Source organism: Ochotona princeps, chromosome 12 (genome assembly GCF_030435755.1).
Source record: "Ochotona princeps isolate mOchPri1 chromosome 12, mOchPri1.hap1, whole genome shotgun sequence".
In the NCBI taxonomy this organism is placed as follows: domain Eukaryota; kingdom Metazoa; phylum Chordata; class Mammalia; order Lagomorpha; family Ochotonidae; genus Ochotona; species Ochotona princeps.
In genome coordinates, this window is record NC_080843.1 from 59,905,019 (window position 1) to 59,932,489 (window position 27,471).

At 42.8% G+C, this 27,471-nt stretch overlaps 1 protein-coding gene across 5 annotated transcripts in view; it reads right to left on the bottom strand.

Moving 5' to 3' along the window:
- Positions 1-7,114: 7,114 nt before the first annotated feature.
- The window catches only part of TEX26 (testis expressed 26), a 37,175-nt gene continuing 16,818 nt past the window's right edge, over positions 7,115-27,471 (bottom strand). For all 5 annotated transcript variants that reach the window (XM_058670899.1, XM_058670900.1, XM_058670903.1 and 2 more), the window contains 4 exons: positions 26,654-26,810; positions 15,552-15,728; positions 13,795-13,956; positions 7,115-7,299 (listed from right to left, as the gene is read on the bottom strand). In XM_058670899.1, coding sequence (XP_058526882.1) covers positions 7,238-7,299; positions 13,795-13,956; positions 15,552-15,728; positions 26,654-26,810 — 558 coding nt within the window. In that variant the 3' untranslated portion in view covers positions 7,115-7,237. The remainder of the gene's footprint in view (positions 7,300-13,794; positions 13,957-15,551; positions 15,729-26,653; positions 26,811-27,471) is intronic.

A 27,471-nucleotide genomic window follows, 5' to 3' on the forward strand; every position in this document is an offset into this window, starting at 1 on the left:
CAAACCCTTGCTCGGGCATTTGTCTCCTAAGCACTTTCAAGGGCACTGTTTCAGGGCTCAGAGATGTTATTTAGGCCTTAGTGAAGACTTCAGTGCTTAGGGAGACCGATTCATTTGTCTTGCTATTTAAATTTTTGGGTTTTACAGTATGTTTAGAAAGGACTCCCCTAGCTACATATTTAAAATGTACGTTTTAAAGTATGTGGATAATTTCTTTTGTTTTTGTTTATTGATTTTGTCTACTTGGAATTTATTTTTATTTTATTTTATGCAGATGCAGTTTTTTTTTTGCTTCAAAGATTTGCTTTTCAATAACATTTCATTATTCTTTTTATCCCCATCACTTTTGTTGACATCGTTCTCAAATACTGAGTTTTCATATGTATTTATTTCTTTTTCCAAAGCCTATTTTTGTCCCGCTAATCTGCTCATTGTTTCTCAAACCTGAAGCATAGTTTAATGTCATGACTTCATAATGCATTTTAATATTTGTAGGAACAAAGTTCGCCTAATTGTTTACCTTCTTTATCAAAATTTTCCTGATTATTCTTGGGATTTATTCCTTCCAAGTGACCTTTAGAATTTCTTGTGAAGTTACAAAAAGTTACAAGAAGTTACACACATGCACACACAATCACTGACACAGCTTATGAAAAACCACTGTTAGCACTGTTAGAAGTTCTATTGGTGTTTTGAAGAGATAAAACTGACAAAAAAATCAAAATCCTTGAGATATAGTTTTTGCTGACCTTTGTTGGTGAAATGTATCTCATGCAGGCAACAAACAGATTTTTTTTTTAATACAGTCTACTAATCTATGATGTTTGATTGATGAATTTAATCCATTTACATTCAGGGTTAACAATGAATGGGTGGTAATTTGATCCTGTCATTTCAGCAATGGGTTGTTCATTTATTCTTCTGTTGTCACCTTACTGGGATTTTTTTCGCATTTGCCTTTGGTTTGGTGGGCACTATTCCTTTTCTCTGTCAAGAGAACATCCCCAAGTATCATTTGTAGGGCGGTCTGATTAAATTCTTCAGTGACTCATAGATCATACAGTAGCATCGTTTTCTTCAAGAAGGTTCTTGATTTTCTTATTCATTTCTTCAGTGACACATTAGTTATTCAGTGGCATGTTGTTTAACTTCATGGTGTTATGTCTTTTTTTCTTGCTGTTGTTGATTTTGCTTTAGGCTTTTCATTTAAGGGGATGTACAGTAACTGTGTAATGAAGACTATCATATCCAGATGTGAGGATACAATGTAGTACGGGTCTCTACTTCCAGACAAAGATGGACTCCCAATGAAACTGATTACTATATCTTGAAAATAGGATTCTGGACTCTCCGCCATTGTCCATGCCTGTAATGATGGACATATGACTGTGTATGAAGAACTGTACTAGAGTCGTGACATAGGGGAATTCAGTAAGGGGGAAAGAATTGGGGAGGGGATAGGTAAGTCCCAGGGCTTACGGAACTGTATCATAAAATGATAATAATAAAAAGAAGTAAAATTTAAGAAAAAAGGAAAAAAAGAAGAAGTTCTGTTGGTACTGAATTTATGGATCAGTCTAGGAAGAAGTGGCTTTTTGAGATATTGAAACTTACAGCCTGGCTTCTTCATTGCTCGAGAATTGCTTATTTCTCTTAGTGAGTTCTGTGGCTTTTCCTCATGTGGGTTTATAGCACATTTCTAATTAAGCATTATTCAGGGTTTTTTTTTTTTTTTGTTGGGGTTTATAGTCACAAACTAAAAAATAGAGCTCACAGCCAGAATTGGGGCACAACAGTTTAAGCCACCGCGTGTAATGCCAGTATCCCATAAGAGTGCTTGGTGAATCTTGGATACTCCACTTCTGATCCAGCTTCCTGCTGCTGCACCTGGGAAAGCAGTGGAAAGGTGGTCCAAATGCCTGGGCCCGTGCCACCCATGCTGTAGGCTTCTGACTTTGACCATTGAAGAAATCTGGGGAATGAACCAATAGATGGAATATCTCCATCCACTTTTTCTACCTCTCCTCCTCTCTGTAGTTCTGCTTCTTAAATATTTTAAAGCTGATTAATTAATAGCTGATTAATTATAAATGCAAATTATATAATTAGAAAGAGTTAATTATTAAAATAATATTTGTCATATTAAGCTAAACTGTGTTAGAGAGCCACTGATCCCCAAACTGGCCAAGTGTGTAAGTAGCAATTCCCTAGGCAAGGTATCATGAGGTGATGCCTTTTGGCCACTCCTAGCTAAGAGGCACTTCAACTGCAGGTTTGAAAGCTGTGGGTTTATAGAAAACTGTTAGCAGATAGAGAATTTCAAACGAAAAACCCTACTTAATACTTTTTAGTTTCTACTCAGGCATCTAGAGAGCCAGTAACTATGTTGTTCCTACCTTTATGAGCACAACATCAACAGAAAACTGGATAAACTGCAACACAACAACTCTTGGACCTCTCAGAAAGGCAAGCAAATCTGTAGACTCTCAGGTGCCCACAGGGAGAAATGGGGCACTGCTTACCTGGTACCTTGGCAGGTGGATCTCAGAAGTCAGCAAGAACATAATGTGATGGCGAATGGGTGTGGGCTGGCAAGGGAGTGTGGATCCCAGGGGCCTGCAGGTGTCGGGGAGTTCCTTCTCTCTGGGGAGAATCCCCCCATGGCCCAGCTGGAAGCTGTCAGGAGGGATTGATGAACCTTGGGGAAAGCATCCCAGGCACATTAGCACGAAGCTGAACTGGAAATGGAGGCACTCCTGTATTGGAGGCTGGCATGTTAAGTGGCAGCTCAAACCCACTGCACAAAAATGACCACTTCAGAAAAATGTTTATCTTATAATAATCATTTTTAATAAATGATTTTTCTTTGGATTTAAAATGTTTAAGTCCATTCAGCAGGAATTTTCAATTCTTGGCCCTTGGTTTGGGAGCAGTAACTTGGCCAGCTGTGCAGATCATATTTTGTGCAGCTTGCGAATCCCCATTGGCATCCATGTCTAGTCCACTCTGTGCTACAGGTGCCGAGCCCTCTGTTCCCTGGGCTTGATGGAGATTACATTTTCTCAGAGGACAGGAGAAGCATGACTGCCATATTTCTTGCCCACATGTCCTGTGTCATGGATCTTCAGTGGCTCTGTCCCTCCATGGTAACTGTCTCCAAGGGATGGTGGCTGTAGTATAGCTGTGGCACTCACTGGACTCCAGTACCCTGCTCCATCCATACCTATAGGAAGTGATGGTTTGTTTCTGCCACCAGCTTCCAAGCCATGTCCCTACTTTGTGCCCTCACAGGTAGTCCCTTCATTTAAGACCCATCATTCTAAACAAATGGAGTGGATCCTGCTTCCTACCTAGACTTTGATTAAGTTACCAACCAAATCTTAGCAGGTGCATTTCATGTACTAGATCATTCCCCTGGCTCCCACTTGGGAAGAAGCACAAACATCTACTGCTGTTCCCAGAAATTTCAGATTGGTCCACAGAGTGGCTTGAGCATCAGGGCTTTAAAATCCTTCCAGGTCATTCTGTCACGCAGCTGAGGTTAGAAGCATTGCTACTGTCTCATACACTTGGACTAAGGGAGATTTTAGCACAGATTGAAATTCAACTATGTATAATCCATTGCATTCTATGTCCTACTTTTAAAAACAAATTGCAGTAATCTTCAATTTTAAGTGATGCCATTTTTGATTTGTAGAAAATTTCTGAAACAATATGGAGAAAAATCAGAGAATTTTGGAGAGGATACCATATAACAGAAACTTTCAGAAAAAATTATGTGTTGGAAATGACTCTCCTTGAAATTAGTAGTAGAACTCATGCTATGTATGTACATGAGGTATGTAGCTACCCCACTCTGAGAAAGAGCTCTATCCAGGGAAACATTTCCATCCTATGCACATTGAAATACACAGTGGCTCTGGCCTCATGAGCACCTGTGATGGGTCCAATGTTGAAAATGCCGTTACTAGTCACGGTAGCCTAGAGGCTAAAGTGCTGACCTTGCATGCGCTGGGATTCCATATGGACACCAGTTCGTGTCCTGATTGCTTCACTTCCCATCCAACTTCATGCTTGTGGCCTGGGAGGGCAGAGGAAATGGCCCGGAGCCTTGGGATCCTACACCTGCATAGGAAGCTTGGGGGAAGCTCCTGGCTCCTGGTTTCAGATCAGCTCGGTTCCAGCCATTGTGGCCACTTGGGGAGCTAACCAGTGGATGGAAAAAGATCTTTGTCTCTTCCTCTCTCTGTAAATCTCTGTTTCAAGCAAAAATAAAATAAGTCTTAAAAAAAAAGAAAATGCCTTTGCCACTAAGCAGGTCTAATGTAAAAGAACTACAACCACTCTCTTTTTTAAAATTTTTTGCTTTTTGCTTTTTCATATCAAATTTTATTAAAGATTTTACTTATTTTCTTAATTTGTATCATTTTTATTGACTTTTTCCAAATACAACTGAAATCTCATTTTATATCTGTGATAGAAAACAACACTTGCAATGAAATTGTACAAATTTAGGTCCAAATAACATTCCCTTGTTTTAAAAACCCCCTTTTAAATGATTGCATGACTGTTAGAGGTGACCAGACTTTGTATCGTTAAGAGATGGAAATGAATCATATCTCACTTTGGAGGTTCTGGAAGCATCTCATCTTCATTAAAATGGTGCCTGTATTAGCTAGTGTTTCATTAGCCCGAGTAGCATGCAATCAAAGGTTTATGTCTCACTCACACTTTGTGGATGCCTGGGGTAGATCAGCTGGAGTAGTTCTCTTCATCCTCCTTGTGAGGTGAACAGGTAGCACAGGGCTATGTTTGCCCACATCTCACTGACCTGAGAAAGTTGTATGGCTGAACCTTCAAGTCAAGGGCTGTGACTCCATCCTCGTTAGGATGGGCTGCCAGGTGATACGGTCAAGGGTGTGGATGCAGGGAGAGATGAAGAATTGGGAATAAAGACCTCCACCATGGTACAGTGAGTCATTCTCCTGCCTGCAACACCGTCATCCCATATGGACACCAGTTCAAGTCCTGTTTGTTTTACTTTCCAGCTTGCTTGGGAAACAAGCCCAAGGGGGCCCAAAGCCTTTGGCCCCCTCACCCACTTGGAAGGCCTGAATGGGGTTTTCAGCTTTTAGTTTTCGTCTGGCCTAGCTCCAACTGTTGTGCTGATTTAGAGAGTGAACCAGCAGAGAAAGATGGATCCCTCTCTCACTCACCCATTCTCTCTCTTTTTGTAACTCTGCTTTTTCAGTAATCTTAAACAAACAAACAAACAAACAAACAAACAAACAAAACCGAATTGGAACAAGACAACACTACTGCAGTACCTAAAGTAAAAGTCTGTCAGAGAGTACATCTTCATAGTGTAGTTACAAATAGAATTTCTGGTTCTATTGTGGCCAGTCACTGACAAGTTCTAGAACCTTCTGTGGAGGACAGATGACAATAGACATCCATAGGTGGTCTGCTCCATGTAAAAGGGGGTGATGTTGGCTTTTCTTGTCTGTCCTACCCCCAGATTACTGAAACAATCACCAAAGAAGCAATTAGGAGTTTGAGCAGAAGAGAAGCGTGTTGGATAGGTGAGGCACAAAGGATATTTTGGGACAGTAAGACTATTCTGTACAATACTACAATGGGGGTAGGTAACAATATGCTTTTATCGAAAGTCCATAGTCCTCTACAGCGCAAAGTTGTATAAAAGTCTTCCAACTGTTGGTTGACTCCTCAGATGGCTGTAACCTCCAGATCTGGGCTGATCTGAAGCAGGGAGCCAGGGGCTTCTTCTGGGTCACCCATGTGGGTTCGGGGTCCAAGGACTTGGAGTATTCTCTGCTGCCTTCCTAGGCTATCAGCAGAGTTGAATCAGAAGTGGAATAGCTGGGACACAAACCAGAGCCCATGTGGGATGTCAGCACCACAGGCAGAGGACTAGCCTGATGTGCCACTGCACTGGCCCCATAAAGAATGAATTTCAGCATGTGAGAGTTGAAAACAAGTCATTTAGAAGGTCAGTGATTGCACTTGGGATTCCTAGGTGTGGAAGAAATAGAAAGTGTCTTGCATCTCAGAAAGACACGGCAGCTGCACAGAGCTTTGTTATCAGTTTGAAGATGAGAACTAGAGCAAAAGTGTATTCATGGTTGATCTATGACTTGAATCAGTAGATATTTATTGAATATTCTGGGATGCAATAACTAGGACAATACAAAAGCCCATCTATCTGGATACAATGGCACTCAGCATTCTTAATCTTCTTTTGTGTGTCTCTTGTCCCCAGCCAACTCACATCAGCTTCGTTGCCTTCTACTCGTCCTAAAGCACAAGACATGCCCTGTCTTGGTGGCCTGTACCTTGTTTTAGCTCTCCAAGCCTGGAAAGGTATTGCAGCATGTCTTCGATTTTGAAGTCTCAGGTTAAATGATGCCTTCAGACCCTCCAACTGGGAGGTAAGCTCTAGCTCCTTCTTTCATTAGAGTGTTGTTCCCATCACCTAAAACATTGCCTGACACATAGAAGATGCTCAGTAAACATTTATGACATGAAGGGGCTACTCATATTTTAATATTTGTTTCCTGATCCTAAGGAGAATGGGCCGCTGCTCAGCAGTAGGTGCTGCAAGCACAGCTAGGAAACAAACCTCAGAAACCCAGGAAGAAATGGACAACATAAAGTCTACTGCAGGATAATTTTAATATCCTTTCAGGGCTTGGCGGTTCAAGTACATAAGCAAAGATATGAAGGATTTAAAGATATAACAAATAAAAATGTTTTTTTTAATTTACATAACACAAATCATAATTTAGATCAATAGCACTAGAGAAAATTTGGGGTAACTTTACACCATTATTTTCCTTCAATTCAACAGAGATCAATGATAAAATGTGTTCAACTTGTCTAATTATTGAGGAATTAAGAAATCCCTCCCACATAATTCTTGTTTCTTAGAAAGATTGAAATTAAAGCACAAATTAAGGATCTAAAAGAAAAAAGGAAAAAAATGTTATGTCAAACTTTTAGGATATAGCTAAAGCTGTGTTCAGGGGAACATTTGTAGCCTTCAATGATTTCATTGCTTAAAAATAAAACACAACAAGATACACAAACGCATGACTATCACAGCACATTTGAGACAATTTCCATCTTATTTTTCCTTGATCAGTAAGAGAATGACCAGGCAGGTTCCAGTGGTTCCAGCGATTTTTGAGATTGTCTTCATCTGAACTATTTTCCTCTTTCATTTCTTTCCTTTGTCAATGCCACAGTGAGAACGAATAAAGCGATCAAGAATTTGTCTGTCTGAAAAAAAATGGGATGACAATTTCCGTGTAAGTCTTTAAATGCTAAAATGGGAACATTCTAAAAAGGTGGAATATATGATTATATGACACTAGATAAACAGATTTGTTAGGAGACCAAAATAATCAAAGAGGTTGTGTCTAATAATCTGAAAGGCTGGTTACATAATCATTAGTAAGAAGAGTAAGCTTAATCTTTAAAGGAATAGCTGGCTTACTGAGAACATTGTGGATTTTAGAACAAAGCAAACACAGGTTCAGTTCTGTGCCGGCAAGAATTAGCAAGCCATTGGACCTTCCAATTCTTTAATTATTCACCTTGCAAGACAGGTCATAGTCCTTCCTTACACAGTTACTGGAAGGGATGCTGTGTGCAAAGCACCTGGGCAGAATTTCCCTATCAAAGACACTCAACAAATGGTAGATTTATCCCGTTATTACTGGGTGCCCAGGAATAGGCAATGATGCTAAACATTTGAGACTATTCCAAAATTTGCATACGCCAGAGATATTTTTATATCCAAAACATGTCATCATTATTTTTTAAATATATAAGAAAAGTAGAACGAGAGTAAGAGAGAGAAAGGTGTTCTCATCTGTGAATTTGCTCCCCAAAGGTCTCATAGAGCTAGAGGGATAGGCTTGGGGGGGCGCTGAAATGAGGAGCCAGGAACTCCATCCATGTTTCCCATGTGGGTGGCAGAGACCTAGTCCTCAGGCCATCACTGCTGCCTCCCAGGGTGTGTATTGCAGGAAGCTGGCATCAGGAGCCAAGCAGCCAGGACTCAAACTAGCAGATGTCCAAGGCTGCTGCTTAACCGGCTGCACCACAGAGCTTTCCTGGCTTTGCTATTTTTGCACTATTGGACTCTGGCAAGACCATGGCCTTCATTTCTTACCTGCAGAAGGAAGGAATCTTATCTGATCCTAAGCATCTATCTACAAGGGGCCTTCAAAAAATCATACAAAATGCTTTTTATGGAAAAACAATGCATGGATTTCAAAATGTTTTTGTACTATAACAAATTTAACTTTTAGCTTCATTTTTCCATAACCATTTTGATCCCCCAATTCTAATTACTGATTCATTTTACTTCATGGCACAGAGTGAGATGGTTGTAAAACTTTGTTCACTCTCAGAAATGGTCAGCTGTACAGCCAAAAGCAGAAAGAAGCAAATGAAGGTGATAACATGTTGTCATGTTTATGTCATTCAGCGTAATGTCTGAAATGCCAGGTGAGGATCTGTAGGCCAGAGATGTGTGTGTGTGTGTGTGTGTATGCGTTGTTCCAGTTTTCTGTAATTGTATTCTCAGTTTTTTGATCCCACATTTAATCTTGCTTTTTTTCTTTGAAAAAATTTCAATTAAAAAATATTATTAGAGATATAGAGACCAATATTGAGACCGACAGAAAATAAAACTGTAATCTACTGGTTCACTTCCCAAATGCCAGTTATGTCTAGGCTGGACCAAAGCTAAGACTTGGAGACAGCTGCTTTCTGGCCAACATTTCCTGCCCCAAGACAACTGCTGCACTTTCTCCCATCACAGCCGAAGGTTTTGTCTGTCATAGACTTTAAAGGCATGAAATCATACAGAAGGCATCCTTTGGTGTCTGGCTTCCTCCCACCCAGCATCTGAAATTCACACATTTGTTGTAGTCACCCACCATTTGTTCCTTTGTTGTTGTTATTGAGCAGTATCTCACTGTGTGAATATATCCCAGCTCATTTATCCTGTCCTTCCTGTTCAGAGAATTTGGGTTGTGGCTAGTTCAGGCTCCTAAGAACAAACTGGCTATACATATTTTTGTACAAGTCCTTCTGTGGATATATATTTCCTTTGCTCTTTGGAAAATACCCAGAAGTAGAATTCTGAGTGGTAGAGTAGGTTCTTGTCGAATGCTATGAGAAACTGCCAGATCTGTTCCCAAAGGGATCACATGCTTCAATAATCCCATCACAGTGTCTGGGAACAACACTTTCTGTTGTCAACAGTTGCTGTTGCCAGTTCTTTTTCTTTTAACCATTGTCTCTATTTTTGTACCTTATGCTAAATGTTTTAAAATAAGCAAATAAAAAAAGAATTCCTCTTTTCTGACGTCAAAGATGAATCACATTTGGCATGATTTAGGAAGAAGATGAAAGCATGTTCTAATTCATCATCAGCTTGCATGATTGTACACAAAGGCTGCCAGCTGTGGTTTAAACACTACCTGTATTCAGAAGATGTAGATGCAGATCACATCCCTGTGATGTCGTTTATGCTGTTCCCTCTGTGGCAATGGCCTTGCCTTTCCTTGTCAGATTCATCTCTGAGACTTGGAGAATACAGGCTCTAGCAGCCTTCCCCCATCTCCTGTCAACAAGCAGGGATGGGCCTGGCTCTCATTGGCCACTCATTCACCCCAAGTGTGACCTCCATGACTGCAATGATGACCCTGTTTCACCATCTCCCATACCCAACAGTGAGTTTCTAGGGAAGACAGGTTTGGTGTTTGCTGATCATTGAATCAAATGAGCATTATAGGTATTCAATTAGTGAAATTTAATGAGTGTGCAGACTTTGAGAGACCAAGAGAGAAAAGAAAGGGGAGAAGGAGAGAGAGAGAGAGAGAGAGAACCTTGTCTGATGGTTTGTTTTTCAAATGCCTAAATGCCTACAACAACCCAGGCTGGGCTGGGTAGAAACTGAAAACTTGGGACTCAGTCCCTCAGACTAAGTCCTGGAGCATCAACTGCTACTTTCCAGGGTCTTCATGGGCAGGAAGCTAGAATCAGGGGCTGGAGCTGGGAATGGGTACTCTGCTATGGAATGAGCATCTTATCCATTAGACTAAACACTTGCTCCAGTAAATGCAGGCAAGTTCTTACTCCCAAGTCACAGCCAGGAAGAAGTATCTTCTTGCCAGCTGTATTCATAAGAGTTTCAGTTGGAGGAAGAGATGAGGGAATAAAAGCTGAATAACCCCACCAAAAACAGATTGCAGACAGGTGAAAAGAAAGTGGGTAGGTGAGGTAGACTTTACCGATGAGATAATGATGCCCAAAGAGTAGGACTTCGGTGGTCTGAATCAGATTTTGGGAACAAAAGTGAATCTGGAAAGTAGAACAGCCACTAAAGACACATAGTTCAATCTCCTCTGGTTACAAATAAACTCAATACAGGGTGTGAATTCTTTATCCTAAGTGCTTGGGACCAAAAGAGTTTTGGATTTTGAATGTTTTTATATTCTTTATACTTTTGGGCATACATCCTTTGTTGGAGCTGGGACCCAAGTCAAAACACAAAATTCATTGGTATTTCATGTGCTCTTACACTCATCACCTGAGGGTGATTTTATGTATTTTGGCTGTGACCCAATGGCAGTTGTGGGATTTTTAGCTTGGGCATCATCTAATGCTCAGAGAGATTCAGATTTTGGATTTCATGTTCAGACTGAGCAGACTCAACCCGCACCAAATACTGATAACACGAACACTAGTGCAAACTGTTCTACAGCTGTTCTCTTCCCCCTCGTCTTTTGTTTTTCTGGAGTTTTTTTCATTGACCTCTCACATGAAATCTCACCAGGCTATCTCCCTCTCCTCCCTGGCTTAGGGGCCACTATCTTTAGGAGAAGGCTGTGGTTCTCTCTCTCTCTCTCTCTCTCTCTCTCTCTCTCTCTCTGTAATTTTCAGTCTCCAGCTCTTATTTTGGTAGGGCTTCCTACCCTGAGGGATAACCCAGGAGAATGACTAATGCAGAGCCTATGTTAATTCAGTCTCTGCCACCTGCCAAGTTCCTTATTCTCTGCGTGTTTTTTTCAACCCTGCTGCAAGAGAACTCTGCAGACACATTCACAAGGCAGAAAGCATAAGTGTCATCCCTGACACTATTAAGTGACAGAGGTTGCAAATGTAAGAATTTAAAGGGAACCTCCTGCCTGCTGCTCAGGATCCAACATAATGGCACCAGTGGGGCAGCCAACCAAAGCAGAACCAGGGAAGGGAAACTGCATCCCAGGGAAAGCAGGTCCTACACCAGGCAAGACAATACAAGAGAGCAAAGTTCTGAGGCATGAACCTTAGGAACCTGCTCTCTGTGCTCCCTTAAGACAGGAAATCCAGAGTGAAGAAGGACAAAAAGCCAACTCTATCCTCAGTTAACCTTGTTGGCTTGCACATCTGACCTGTGTGGAAGAAAAGCCAAGCTGGATAGACGGAGTTTGTTTCTGGAAGGGTCAGCTGGTCTTGAGTACTGTGGAAAATGTAGGTATAGCTTGAGCAGAGGCTGCCTGAGTACATAGAGGAGTCCCCTGTTCAGCCCTAGGGGACACCACTGGGGCTCTGTTATACAGAACACAGACTTCAGGAGACCGAGGTGCAGCCTCTGGTGTCCATGGAGGCAAGGATGTGACAGGTGGATCTACTTGAAACTCCCTGGGCAGGTGGGAGCACCTGCTTAAGGCAGGCAGATCATCTTTCTAAGGGGTCAACAGGCTGGCCAGCTAAAGATGGGAAGGTCTGTTGTAGAGCACACAGTATGATTTTGATCCACACACCAATGCTGGGACAAGGACAGCAGGGCTGCTGAGCTGGTGTTGAGCCCCTGCTCTGCTTTCCGGAAGGATGGGGCCAAAAGACACCCCCCAAAGCCTCCTGGTTTCCTTCTGAAGTGTCTGTCTATCTCACAGGCATCTTTGAAAAGAATGAAGCTCACATGAAAAAAAACACAAACTTCTGCCTCTACATTAGGCCAAACACTTGCTGCTTGTACTTCGCTGAAGTTCAACACTTCAGCTATCCGAGGACAGGGAAATACCCACTTTTTTCCTACACACACACACACACACACACACACACACACACCCCTCCTTCTCAGGCTCATTTACTGTACAGTTTCATGCTTGTCTGAGATAGCAGATCCTGCCAGACATCAGAGAGAACCACAAAGGAGAAAGCTCTTCTCATTGTGGCGGACAAGTAAGGAGCTAATGGGGATCCAAGAGAGTCAGGTGGGAGACAAGGGTCATCGGAGGGCTGCTGAGTATCTGGGCAGAAGACAGACTAGAGTGGCCAAGTGGCCTAGAGCACATAGTGGGGTGTATGAGATGAGCTGTCGGGGACAGAAGAACATGAGAGCCTTGGCTTACACCAGGGTCTCTTCAAAGGCTCACAGAAAGCAAAATCAGAAGATACATTTATTGTTGTGTGAAAATATTTTCAAGTGTCTGCCTCAGTTTTTTGTCAAACACATTTGCCATGAGCTTTTTGAAGACCTCTCATACATGTTCAAAATCAGACTCTCCCTACAGCTGCCTCTCAATACTTCTGCAAAAAAATCACACACCCCATCCCTCCTCATTTGTAAGCACACATCTCATTATAGAGGTACTTATTGATTTAATTGAATATATTATGTACATTAGAAAACATACAAACTTGGACCAGCATTGTGGTGCAGTGGGCTAAGTTGCTGCTTGCAACACTGGCATTGGAACCGCAGTCTGTGTCCCAGCTACCCCACTTCTAATCCAGCTCCTTGTTAGTGCATCTGAGAAAGTGGATAATGGCTTAAGTACCTTGGTGTCTGCCACCCACATGGGAGACCAGCATGGAGTAGTTACTCCTAGGTTCTGGCTTTGGGTTGGCCCAGTCCCAGCTAGGGAGTGAACCAATGGATGGAATATCTCTGTTGCTCTGCCTTTCAAATAAGTAAATATGTCTTTTGAGAGAGAGAGAGAAAGAAAGAAAAAAAAACATACATACTGTTAAAGAGGGAAGTAGAAAGCAAACATGAAAAGCAATGCCATTATGAGAAGTGATACATGGAGATTTTTCACAAATCTTAAAAATCCTGTCCAAAAAAAGTACCACACCAAACAAGAAATCAAGATTCAATAGAATACAGCAAAGCTGTCAGATAGTGCCATATCTGCTGGAGAAGTCAGTTAGTGGTAGGAAAGAAATGTCTGCAGGCAATTCAAACATAGGTACGAGGAAACCAAAAGTGAATGAACGCTATCCTTAAAGCCAATGGATTCAAGTTTACACAGTAAAATGGGATTTTTAAGGTGATGTTTTTCTTTTTGTAGGTATTCAACTTGAATGAAAAATTGAAACAGTTAGGGCCAGTGTTGTGGTGCAGTTGGTTAAGCCACAATTTTTGACACCAGCATCCCATATTGGAGCACAGGTTTAGGTCATGGCTGTTCTACTTGGGATCCTGCTCTCTGCTAAAACACCTAGGAAAGCAGTGGAGGATAGACTAAGTACTTGGATCCATGGTACATATGTGGAATTCCAGGCTCCTTCCTTCAGCCTAGCCCAGCCTTGGCCATTGCAGTCATTTGCAGAGTGAACCAGCAGATGAAAAATCTGTCTCGTTCCTGTTCTGTCATCTGCCTTTCAAATAAATAATAAATCTTTTTTCAAGAAGTTGAAGCAATTACTACTTGGCATAAAATAATAATCTGTAAATGCACAAAGTGGTAACTTCAAACCTCATCTTACCTTTGAAGGAAATGCCCTGAAGGTACTCTTTGATTTGGGAGGGATTAAAGGAGTTTAAGATCATTAAGATGTCCAGGTAATCCTTTCCGTAGTCACTCTGGTATATGGTCTGCTTCTTGGTGCGTTCTTGATTCCTCATGAAGCTGTGCAGCACAGAGGGGACTGCAGAACACACAGAGGTGCCAAGCTCAGCAAACACTCTCTGCCCTGCCTGGAGTGTAATCAGCTTCCTTCATGGTACTGCAACCCAGGTGCCCCATTCTACAGATTCCTCCACTGACAGATTCTACTGAGTGGCTGGGACTTCTGACAGCGACTGTTGGGAGTGGTTGTAGCAACTGGACGTCAAAGTTGATCATCATTTTCAGAATGGAAGTTCTTTCTGAACTCATTTGTTCTGCAGGTCACTGTGTTAGGGTGGCAGTGTCCAACAGCCACTTGTCTAGTACCCAACAGCCACAGGGAAGTTTCTTTTTCTGTCAGGGCATCTCCTGGTACACTAAGAGATCACTCTGGGCACCTGGTTGTTTTAGAATAAGCAGTTTGGGAGAATGATGATGATATGTGAGGTGTGGACAGACCAAATCACTTGTATTTGATTCTGAATAATGCTCATTTGATGTGGGCTCTGATATTCATGGAATGTCATGAAAAAAATTAACAAAGACATGATGTGAAAACCGAATTTCCACAGCTTTCCCAATCTTTGTTGTAAACTTGAAGAATACATTTTAGCTACAGTTTCCAGTTCTAAGTGTCCCCTTGGAAGGAGCTGTTGGTCAAATGGAGGGACCCAACATAAAAGATTTGCTGCTACATCCTGAGAAGAATGTGTCTTGGTTGGAAAAGGGAATGTGTATGCGTAGCCTGTCATGAGTTTCACCTGTACATGATGAGGTTTTCATGGAGCAAGTTATGCCAGTGGACTTCAACTGGAAGAAGAACCAACAACAGATGGTATTTGAGCAAGAACTACTTAAACTGTTGGGTTTTTAGCTGGACATTTGACAATGGAAAATTTGCCTTAAGGGAGTGGTACTCTCCTGAACTGTGCCAGGGACAGAATCATGTGCCAACGGGTGGAGGAGATTGTCACATGACCTGAGACTCTAGACTGGTCGTTCCTGGGCTAGCAAGCTCCCCCACTTGCTGAGTCTTCAGTACTGGCTTCACCACTTCACCTCTTCTCTGTAAGTCTCCAGTACTGCTTGAACCCAGTTGCACTCAGGAATAAGTCAGTCTCAGATAAACATCCAGTTATCATTCTAACCAGTAACTTGGAGGTGGCACAGTCGTGACATTTTAAAAACTTCTATGTTGGAAACACCAAGAATGAGGATCACAAAGAACACTCCCTTCAGTGGTGGATGCCAAATCTGGACATGCTTGCCAGGTGTACCCTGTGCAGACCCAACAGGGGGATAACTGACAAGTCTTCTCTGACTTCTATTCAGTCTTTTTTTTTGTCACTTCACAGCAACTGGTCCTTCCTTATGCAAAGAGGAAGTGGTCCCTACCCTCTACTGCTGCCCTTTCCAGCCAGGGGCTTTGATGGGATCACAGCCCAAGCAAAAAGCCCTCTTCTGCTGGGTTTGATGTTGGCAGCCACATCCATGGCCCGGGCTCCAGTTTCTTTCTACAATCATGGCTTTCTCCATCCCTGCAGTCAAAACTGGCTACCACTGCTGTCTGCATTGAGGTGCCTGTAGCAAGGCATGGTCCCCATGATGTTGGTTCCAGGCTACAGGCACACTTACCTAGACCCTGAGAAGCGATGGGCAAACTTGAGTAGCACCCGTATCTGAAGCTGAAATCCTGCAACTCTGGGATTTTAGCTGGAGTTTGATAATTCCGTCGAAACTCAGTGTCAAGTGGTCGGCGGATCAACTTTTTGCTTTCCAGAGACGCTGGTGAGCTTTTCTTAACCTTCAGAGCTGGGTTAGGGTAGAAGCAGAGGCAATGGTGACTCCTAGCAGCTGTTTCTAGTGAGCTTTCCACTCTGCTGGTGGCGGCAGCTTCCAATGATTTCCGCTAAATCCTACTCTTCCTGTATTTGTAGGTAAAATCAAACTACTTTTTATGCATATATTAACCAAAAAGAACTTCTGGCTTTGTCAAGCACAGACAGAATATAAGCATAATTCAGTAAGTACACAAAAATTGAATTAGAAGGTAAGTTTAGCAGCAGTAAGTCAGAAGTTAAGATGCACACACTCACATCAGAGTGCCTGAGATCAATTCCTGTCTCTGGCTCCTGACCCCAGATTCCTGCTAATGTGTACCTGGAAGGCAGCAGCAGTACTCAGGTAGTCTTGTTTCTGCCGCCCACACTGAACCTGGGTTGAATTCCTAGCCCTATATGTTGTAAGTTTGTGAGAAATGAATCAGCAAGTCATTTTATTTCTCTGAAATAAAACCAACTTCTTAAAAATGGATGAAAATCTTTCATTAAAAACGCAAGCGATGAAAAGACACCAGTAAGGATTTCAAAATTCCTGCACTAAATTATACTACTCTTTAATTCCATTTTCCATAAACTTTTTGAAGCACTTTCACAGACCCACATGGTTAAGAGTGGTTTCTTTCTCTCTCTTTTAAAACAATTTTTACTGCCAAAATAAAAAAAATAGCAAATACTGACAGGGGTGTGGAGAAAATGTCCTCCAGCACACTGTTGGTAGGGATGCAAACTGGTACAACCATCGTGGAAGACAGTATGGTGATTCCTCAGAAATTGAAATATAGATCTACCTTATGATTCAGCTATTCCTGGGAATACACCCAAACTATGCCACAGCACCAGCTGCAATAAGCAATGGCTTTTGTCAAAACATTCTTTATGATTTCACTGTGTTAAATTATTCATTACTTACTTGGAAGATTAGACACACACACACACACAGAGGGATAGACAGAAGGTGAGAGAGAGAGAGAGAGAGGAAAATCTTTCACCATTTGATTCACTCCCCAGATGGCCACAACCAGGGCTAGTCCAGTTTAAACCAAGACCTCTGTTTGGGTTTCCTGTGTGAGTAACAGAGACCCAAGTACTTGAGCCATCCTCCACTGTTTTCCAGGCACAGTAGCAGGGTGTGGGGTTGAAAGTGGAGTGAATGGTCTTAAACTGGCATGCTGACATGGGCATCCCAAGTGGTGGCTTAACCTACTGCTCCATGGTAGTGGTTTCTGATGGATACATTCGTGTCCCTGTGGCAAGTGTTCTTTGATTCTGCTTGACGTGAATTCAGAAGGCACCCGGTGATCACTGCACCGGGTCTGCCAGGTGCCTTGGGTAGAGCCGGGAAGCCAGAGTGAGAGCTGTTCTGGCTGGGTATGGCTAGGAGAACCACATCAGTTAAATTTGAGCTTCAGATAAACAATGAATAATTTTTTTCAGTGTAAGTATGCTTAGGTATCCATTTTCTACTGTGCAGCATTATTCAAATTTAACCGGGTCCCTGTATTTCTTATTTGCTTAATCAGGCAGCCCTGGAGGATGGAATGGCATATATTATTCCCCTCACCTGGATAAGAACTACCAGGATCTTAGTCCTTTATTGATGGAAAGGTGGGTTACATCACTGCCTTTAGAATGACAGGATCATTTATCGGTAACATTCATTAACTGTATGATCCTTACAATCTATGAAACACTGGTCAAACAGTAGGCCCTCAAACATTGCCCAATTCCAAAGAGAGAATCATGCAGCAGTTCACTCATGATGACTTCATTTCTAAGTTTGACTGCAAAGTCTCAGTTCAGAGACCCATCATATACCACACACACTCTACTCAAAAGGACAAAGCTGTTAAAAACGTGAGTTTTATGAGCAATGTCCTAACAGCGCAAATTACTATTGACTTAGAATTCAATTCTTTTTCTAATTAGTTTTGCAGTGGTCTTTGCAGAATAAATCCTAATGTGCATCATTTAACAAGTGATTTGTGATGGCATCTACTGGTATACATTGCACGCAGAAGGATGCATAATTGCATCTACCAGCAGTTGAGAGCATTTCATATTGACCACCTTCTAGACCCACAGAAGAGAGGAGAGGGTTCCCCTAAACTGCAGTCTCTTACTTTGGATTCCCCCATGGAGTGAGGACTTAGGTGCCATGGGCCCTCACAACCCACCTCAGACACTAAAGCTCCAACATTCTGACTTGGGGCAGCACTTAATGACATTTCTGAAACTTTCTGACATTGATTCTGGAAACTTCCACATATCACTTGGTTTCTGTCATTTACTAGTGCCTGGAGTCTTGTAGAAGAGTTTCTGTTGAAATGCTTGAAACTTGTAACTCCCCTGGAACCACCCTTCAGCAGGAAATATTTTCAGTTCTTGCAGGTGTTCTGTGTAACACGTCAAGGTTATGGACAATGAAGTCACCGCGCTCTCCCAAGATGTGTGATTGGAATTCATCTGCACAATGAACGGATACTGAGTGGGATAAGTCTTGCAACCCTCACACAGTGGGAAATCAGGATTGCTTGGAGGGGGATCTCTAAACCCACCTGCTGCATCTCACTGCAGACATTGAGAACCTGTTGACATGAACCCTAGGGGCTCACGTTGTGATGAGACTGCCTGTGTGCTTAAACATGCTGACTGGGAGCTCTGTACAGGTGCTGTGAAGCCCAGGGAGAAGGAGGGATGGGCTGTGTGGGGACGGGAGGTAAAGGGATGGAAAGGCAGACACAGCCAAGGGCATCAACACAGAAGCTGAACATGCATAGAGTGTGTTCGAAATACGGTGATGATGTTGGCACAGCAGGCGGAGAGGAGTATGAGGGGAAGCAGGAGAGGCCACATTGGCACTAGCAGGACAGGGTCCCAGGTGTCTAAGGCACATGGTCCACAGTGAGCCAATAAGAAGCATGGTGAAGAAGAAAACCCAGAGAAGACCAAATCGGGATCCAGACTTCGAATTCCTTTTATGACCAGGATCTTCAGTACTTATCACAGGACTAGGTCTCATGAACTCTTTACTAAATTAATGAGTGAACAACAAAAACCTAGGAATGAAATTACTGTGGATGAGCAGTATCTGAGCATGTGCTACTGATCGCCCATGTGATGCATGCTTCCGGAGTCTCCTGGTTAACTATGCAGTGTTCTTTGCCAAGTGTGCACCGTTCTTTCCAGCTAGGGCTCTTGTAGCTGTTAGAAAACCTCATGCTAGTAAGCTAATGCAGGAATCATTTAGAAAAGTTTCCCAATCAAAACCTAAAGCCCCTTAGTGGGATTGACACCCACAGAGAAAAAACAAACAAACAAACAAAAAAAACAGAATCCAGAGCAAATCTGAGTTCCGTGCTCAGCTATACCTAGGCTGCCTCAGGTAACATCCCTGTCCCTTGAAGGCTCACATCCCTTGGCTTCTTTCTTTTCTCTCTGCCAACTATGATACAATACTAGTTTGCCCAGAGGAAAGAAAGCAGCCCATTTAAGACTAGGTATGGTGTGGTGGTTTGCCTCAGAGGTTAAGCAGCTGCTTGATAAAGCCACATCTTGTATCAGAGTGACTGAGTTGAGTGCAAGCTCTGATCCCATTTCCAGCTTCCAGCTAGTACACACCTTGAGCAGCACCACGTGGGTCCCTGCTACCACATGAGAAATCTGGATTGAGTTTCCAGCTCCAGGCTTTGGTGTGATTCAATCCTCACTGCTGCAGGAATTTAGAGAGTGAAGCCATGGATGGGGCACTCTCGAGCTCTATGTGTATTTCTGTCACTCTGGCTCTCCCTGTATATCTCTCTTTCAAAATAATTCTTTTTAAAAATTAGGTGTAGCATCTGTAGAGATACATATTTTAAAGCGTAAGCAAAGACCATTCTGAGTCATTAGGACCATGGATACATAATCCACAGCCAAGTGAGAACTAATTCTGTTGCTTTCATCAGCGGATCCAACTCATCCAAGCCAAGTCCTCCAGGCGTGAATGTACAAGTGAGCCCTTTTTAGTTCTCATCACTCCTCTGCCTGAATTCAACAACGAGGCTATAAAGCTACCACAGGAAACTTAAAGTATTAGTGACACATAAAAATAGACTGTGACAGTTGTCGCATGAGGAGTCCTACAGAAAAGGGAAGGATGGCCCAAAGTTGGGGATCAGAAAAGGCCACCAAGATATCAACAAAGCACACTTATAAGAATAAAATTATGGAAAGTCAGTTATAGGTTGCAAGAAGGAATGGAAAAGTGCTCCCCAGGGCAGAAGCAATGAGACCACACGGTACAGTGAGTCTGAAGTAGGGACAGTGGTCTTCTCCGTGGATACAGGTGCTGGCATGGGTGGGCAAGACCCATGCAGGGACCAGGTGATATGGATCATAGAGGTTAAGATTCTTAGCTTTAACCCCCAGGACAACAGGAAGTCCCTGAAGGGGTATAAGCCATAAGGTGACAACCATCAGCACATCCAGAAAAACATGATGAAAGTAACATGAGATTGGGGTAAAGGAACAAAACTGAAAAGGAGACTTGGAGGTCATCCCTCAGAGAGACATTGGTAGTCTGAGCTAAGCCAGGGCTGTGGGGGTGGAGTGAGGCAGATGGAGGTGAGAGATTTAGGGGGAATCTTGACATGAGCAGGTTATTTGTCTGCGCAAGGGAAATCATAATTTACTCACACTGAGTAAATGACTTTGACCAGAAGCTCCAAGACACCTTTTAAGAATGCTGACATTTCAAATGCTTCTTCCACAGCCCATAATGTTTCTCTGCAGAGGTCTTTTAATTCTGTGAGACTCTAACTTCCAAAAGGGCACTTTCGGGACTGACATCATGGCACCATGAATACAGCTGCTGCCTGTGGTGCTGGCATCCAATATGGGTGCTGGTTACAATCCTTGCTTCTCCACGTCTGGTCTAGTTCCCAGCTAATGGCTTGGGAAAGCAGTGGAGAATGGTCCAAGACCTTGGTTCTTCTCACCCACGTAGAAGACCTGGAAGATGCTCCTGACTCCTGGCTTCAGACCAGCCCAGTTCTGGCTGTTGCTGCCATTTGGTGAGTGAACTAGCAGATAGAAGATCTCCTGGTGTATCTCTCCCTCTCTGTAATACTGTCTTTAAAATTTTTTTAATTAGATCTTTCTTTTTTAAAGGGTAATTCCTAGAGTACGAATTTAGCCTAGTGGCTAAGATGCCCATGTTTCATGTTTGTCACTGGATTTAATTCCTGATTCCTATTCGTGACTCCAGCTTCCTGCTAATTCAGATCCTTGCAGGCAGAGGAGATGGTTCAAGCATCTGGGTTCCTGCCCACCCATGGGAGACCCGGATTGATCTCTCAGTTCCCAACCTTGACTCCAAGCCAGCCTTGGGCTCTGTGGGCATTTGAAGAGTGAGCCAGTGAATGGACTGTTGCTTTCCTTGTCTCTTTCTTTCTGTAAGCCTCTCAAACCAATCAGTACATTTAAAAATCAGATTCCTCCTCTATATCCTCCCTGCCACTCAGCAGACATTTACTTCTGTGTACCAGGCACTGCTCCAGGTTCTAGGGGAATGAAGACCTTTGGGGAGCTTACTGAATGAATAGTGCAAGCAACAGCAAAACAAAAACAATCAAAAGGCAAGAATCAGTAACACATGATTTCCAAATGCAAACTGCCACTGGGATAGCGACATGGCTTTTCAGATAACATAGGAAGGGAAAATATCTCACTAGGAGGGGACATAAAGGCTGGGGTCTACAGAAGGACCAAGTGCACCCACAGAGGGATTGGGGAACAGCATTACAGGCCAGGGGACAATGTGCACAGGAATTGAAATGTGGCCAGTGTGGCTGGAAAGCTGCAGTGAAGAGGATGGAGCAAGGTGGGAAATTGAGGCGGTTCCATGGGTGCATCGGGCAGCAGATTGATTATCCAGAGAAGGAACTGGAAAGTATTTCTGTGTGGTTATCCAGCAGCTGTGAGCTGTGTGCCTACCTCCTTTGTAGGTTTTCTGAGCTCTGGGGCTTAATATTCTTAAAGTAAGATCTACTTTAAGAAATGCCCACAGTGCGATCCTGACAACCTCTTAACAGGAGGTCATGTGCGTGGAGCAGGGGGGCACTCCAGAGTGGAGCAGGTGGTAAGGAGGAAGCTTGGATCCCAGCCATGAAGACTCCCAGACCTTCACCACAAACTATTAATATGAGCAACAAGGACTATATCCCAACTGCCTAGGAGGCCACAGGGAATTGGATGCCCTCGGAGGCCGAGTACTCTGAGGTCACCCACCCCCAACCGGAGCTTCCGCAGGGGATGGAAGAAGTCCAAACACTACCGTGCAGAAACCAACGTCATTGGAAAGACAACCAGAAGCCCTGAGTGGTCCGCAGAAACAGAAGAACAATAAACGTCCTTCGGGACCAGGGAGGAGAGCTTTCTCTGGTCTGAACCTGGCTCCACCTCTGGACCCCCACCCTCTCTCGCGATGACCATCGGGATCGCTCCGAAAACCCCTCACAGCAAACAAACAATCATACAAACTAAAAAAACCTAAAATAAATAGACAAACAACAAAAAGTAGAGCTTGGAATCTGACAGGAAAGAGCTGGCGTGGATTGACTCATGCCTCACTGGGTGGGACACAAAGATTAGTCACTCCTCACCGTGGTGTTGAGGATTTTCCTGCACACTCCCCCCCAAAAAATGTTCTGCACCTTAATTGTCGACAATTGTCTTGTTAGTTACAAGCCAGTCTAGATTATCCTAAAATCTGCCAAGATCAGCAAAATTATACTTCAACACAACCAATGGCTAAATACTAAAATGAAATAGACACGAGACAGCTGAATGGTACCTTATAGCCATTTTAAGGTATATAGCAGCCGGTCCTGTATATAAACTAAAATTGAAATGTCAATGGGCTAATCAGAGGTTGTGGTTAAGAACTTGCTTTTTTTTTTTTTTTTTTTAACATACTGATTACTCAAAACCATGTCAATTCCATAATGTTGCAAATTGCTGTTGATGTTATATTGGGACTCTTAATTGACTGGGATGATATTCTACCAGCTCTAACTTCGGACCAGAAATGGTCTCCCCAAGAAACTGTTCAACCCATCTGGACAATAAGTAGCTGGACTCTATGCTTGGTATACGTTTGCAAGGAAAGAATCTTGATTGAATTTGAACTGTAATACTGCATCAAGGTGGAGGAATCCACCAGGGGGAGGGGGTGTGGGGTGGGGTGGGGGGATTCCCAGAGCCTATGAACCTGTCACATAATGCAAAATAATTAATAAAAAAAAAGAAAGGCCCACAGAAGGAAGATTAAGTTTTATTAGCTTCACTAGATTGCAAGATACTCAGAGAAACTAGGAGTAATGCTGGGAACATGTGAACATGCTAAACATTTAGTGTATTGTTTAAGTATCCTAAAAATTTTAAGATAACTACTGTGCTTATAACATAATGGGTTGATGTTCTTTGAAAAAATAATGAAAAAGAAGAAGAAAGTACATAGAAATTAAAAATATGAGAACTAAAATTAAAAATTCGCTAAGGGCAATTGTCTAGCCTAGAAATTAAGACACTGGTTATGATGCCTAAATCCCACATCAAAGGACGTGGGTTTGATTCCCAGCTCTGGTTCCTGGCTCCAGACCAAAGTACTTGGGTCCCTAACACCTACATGGGAAACCTGGATCAAGTTCCTGGCTCCTGGATTCAGTCCTGGCTCAAACGTGGTCACTGCAATTGTTTTGGGAGTGTATCGGTAGGTAGAGGAGCTCGCTCGCTCTCTACTGCCCCCTATTTTTCACCTCTCAAATAAACGATTTTTAAAAATTCAATAAAAGAGCTGGACTCTATGTTTGGTATACGCTTGCAATGGGGGAATCTCAACTGAACTTGAGCTGTGGTTATGCAACAAGGTGGAGGAATCCACCATGGTGGGAGGGTTTGGGGAGGGGTGGGAGAACCCAAGTATCTATGTAACTGTGTCACATAATACAATGTAATTAATGAAGTTAAATAATAAATAATTAAAAAAAAAGAGCTGCATTAAAAAGTAAAGAGTCTTCAAATAAACAGAATAAAGTACAAATAGAAAGATACTGGGAAAGATTAGAAAATTAGGATATCAATCCAATTAGCAAGAGTCAGAGAACAGAGATGAGAGAAAAAATAAAGAACTCACATAGGAAAAAAATTACTTTAGGTCATCACAGATTAAAAAGGCCTAGCATGATGACAAAAAACTTACTAAGACCCATAACAGTGAAATTCCAGAATATAAGAAATGAAGAGGAGGCCTGAAGTGTTTCCAGAAGGGGAAAACACAAGAGGATTAGGAATTAGCTTCCAACATGGAAATCCTGGATGCCAGATAACATACGGAAGAATGCATTCTCAGGGAAATAACTGTCAACCTAGAGTTATATATCCAATTAAGCTATCCCATAAATGTAATGAAGAAAGTGATGTTTCTAGATTGGCAAGAACAAACAAACAAAAAAATTCGTCTCATGCGCCCTTCTTTGGGAAGCTATCCGAAGATGTACTTTAGTGAAATAAGGGATGGGGAGGAAGAGGAGGAAGAAGAGCTGGAGTAGGAAGCTGGGAAACCCAGCCAAAAGAGAGGCCAAAGAAGTTCCCAGAATCATATAAAAGCAAGTCCCAGGGCATGAGAAGCCAAGAAATCCACGGAGCAACAAATCCAGACTGGAGAATGAAAGGTGTCAGCAAAGATCTTCAAGATTGATCTCAGTATGGCTACACTGTCTGAAGCTGTGCTTGCAAAATATTCAGGAAATATTGCTAACAAGTTCATAGAAAATTAGGGAAAAGGTTAATTATTAATTTTTTAAAAAGATTTATTTATTTTTATTGGATAGTCAGATATACAGATTGAAGAGACAGAGAGGAAGATCTCCCATCCGATGGTCCACTCCCCAAGTGGCCGCAACAGCTGAAACTGAGCCAATCTGAAGCCAGGAGCCAGAGGCTTCTTCCAGGTCTCCCACGTGGGTGAAGGGTCCCAAAGCTTTGGGCCATCCTCAACTGCCTTCCCAGGCCACAGACAGGGACCTGGATGAGAAGCGGAGCTGCTGGGATTAGAACAGTGCCCCTATGGGATCCTGGCATATTCAAGTGAGGACTTTACTGCTACACTATCGTGCCAGGCCCCAATTATTAACTTTTGTAAAAAGAAAACAGCAGAGAAGAAAAAGTAAAAAAAAAAAAAAAAATGTAAAAAATACGGTGAAATACAATCTAACTCAACAATAAATGTTTAATTATCACATTGAGATTTCCAATATGTCATATGATCATAATCACAATACAAATGCTAGCAATTCAATTTAGCCAAAGAATTTGAAACATAAGCCTATTGAGATGATAGAAGGAGGGGAAGCAGTAAGAGGTATGGGAAGGCCAAATCCTCCACTACTGTAAAACAGTACCTAAAATTGATGAGGTCAAGGAAAAGCCATAGAAGCAATGATTAACAAATACTGAGGATGCCTCTGCCTACAGTTCCAGTATCCCATTTGGACACTGGTTCATGTCCCAGCTGCTCCACTTATGATGCAGCTCCCAGCTTGAGGCCTGGGAAAGCATTAGAGGATGGCTCAAGTCCTTGGGCCCCTGCACCAACATGGCAGATCTGGAAGAAGCTCCTGGCTTCAGATCAACTCAGTTCTGACTGTTGCAGCCATTTGGGAAGTGAATCAGCAGATGTCAGATTCTCTTTCTCTCTGTGTGTGTCTCCTCTCTGTAACTGCATGCCAAATAAAAATAAAATGTTTTTAAAAATCAAGGATCACATAAAGTGACAAAAATAGAAGGACTGAATTTATTACCAATGGGAAATGGGACTAGGACTGAAGGTGGAGCAGGGTACAAAGCTATTATTTCCTCATAAGCTCTTGAGTAATCAAAGTTTAATAAAATTAAATTGTAATTTTCAGTAACCACAAAGTTACCAATGGAAAGCAATGTGTATAACTTGATCCTTTAAAGAACTTTAGCTGTGGATAAAGTGTTTTTAGCAAAGGGAGCCAGACTGCCTAGCTTCAAAGCCTTGAGCCCACTTGTCACATGCTGGCTCCACTTACAACAACTGTCAATCACCCACCCTTCCCATTCTCCCATTTGTTCAATCATGATTTCTTTTCATCATCCATGAGGAATCCACTGGAATGGATGTTGTGACACCAAGTCATCTGTCCCCAACAGTCACAGTCCCCACTTATGGAGTGTTTTATCTCCTAAAATGCCCATGCCATCACCCTGCACATGATGGCCTGAGATGCATGCCCCTGCCCTGCTCCCCGTCACCACGCACCTCCTGGACTAACTGAGCAGGCTCTGACGGGCCTTGTCTTTCAGCCACCGCCCTTTTGCATTCTGCAGCCAGAGGGGAGGTTTCTGGAGCTCACAGCTCAACTGTGTCACTCCCTTAGTAAAAACTTTTGAGCCACTCCTGGGATAAGCCCTGAACTCCCTAGCAGGCCTCATGGCATCCTTCAAGATTGCAGTATCTTTGCCCACACCATTGCTTTTCTTCATTCCATCCACACCTCCAAGTCTACCCCATTCGTTCTAAGTTCTTCAAATGTCATTGAGGGCTTAGGGATCCTGCAACAGCAGTCTCGCCTAGGCCTTCGCTCAGCTGATGTCTCTGCATCAGTCAGGCCCAGGAAGGCAAACCATTTCTGACCTGTCCTTGGGTACTCCACCTCATTAGGTTTCACGTTCCATTCTGCAGCCACAGCAACCTGCATTTCTTACCCCATACACCCATTTATACCCGACTGCATTTGTAAAGTTGCCTGTGTCACATGTAGACTGTGAGTTCCTTGCAGCCACCCAGGACCAGCTCATGATCAGGGAAAAGAGAAGAGCAAAGAGGTTTACCTTTTGATACATCCACAAAGTCTCTCCTGGTACAGGAAACAAACTGATTGGACAGCGCCTGCCTAACTTCCTCCACCGAAGCAGGGATATTCCAAGGCAGGCAGCTCTTTGGTGCTGTCCGTTGTTGGCCTTTAGGTAGTGTCCATAGAAACAAGTCCTAACAGTGTAAACACAGGTTTCAAGAAAATTCATGTAGATTCATTCCGATGGAATAGAGACTACCAATGTGTGTGAAAATGGAGTCTTTAAAATCCATCACACCCACCCACCACACTGGTATGTGGAGAACCAGTCACTGGGAGCTATTGTCTTCCCTAGCTATAATCCAGGCACCCAGCGCATTTTTGAATTTTCATATTGATGATGAGAAAATGTGATTACTAGCTCCAAAGAGTTATGCATTCAACCAGAAATCTTACAGGAGGTTTTTCCAGTCTCCATATTGGAATACCTGGGAAGGGAGTCCCAGCTCCACCACTTCATTCCACTTCCTGTTAATGATCCTTGGAGGCAGCAAATGATGATTCAAATGCTTGGGCCCTTACCACCCACACAGGTGACCCAGATGGAGCTCTAACTACTGGCTTTGGACATGGCCCAGTCCCTGCTGTTGTATGCGTTTAGGGAGTAAACCAGAGGACATCTCCCTCCCTGCTTTTCAGCTAGGTGAAAAACAGTTGTTTAAGAAAAACCAAGAGAAGAAAACTCACATGCGAATTCTCGACCTAACTGAGACTGTGTAAATTCTAGACCTGACAGAGACAGTGGCCACATTTCTCTGTGGCCTGGGGAGGAGCCTGAAGAATGGGGAGGGAGGC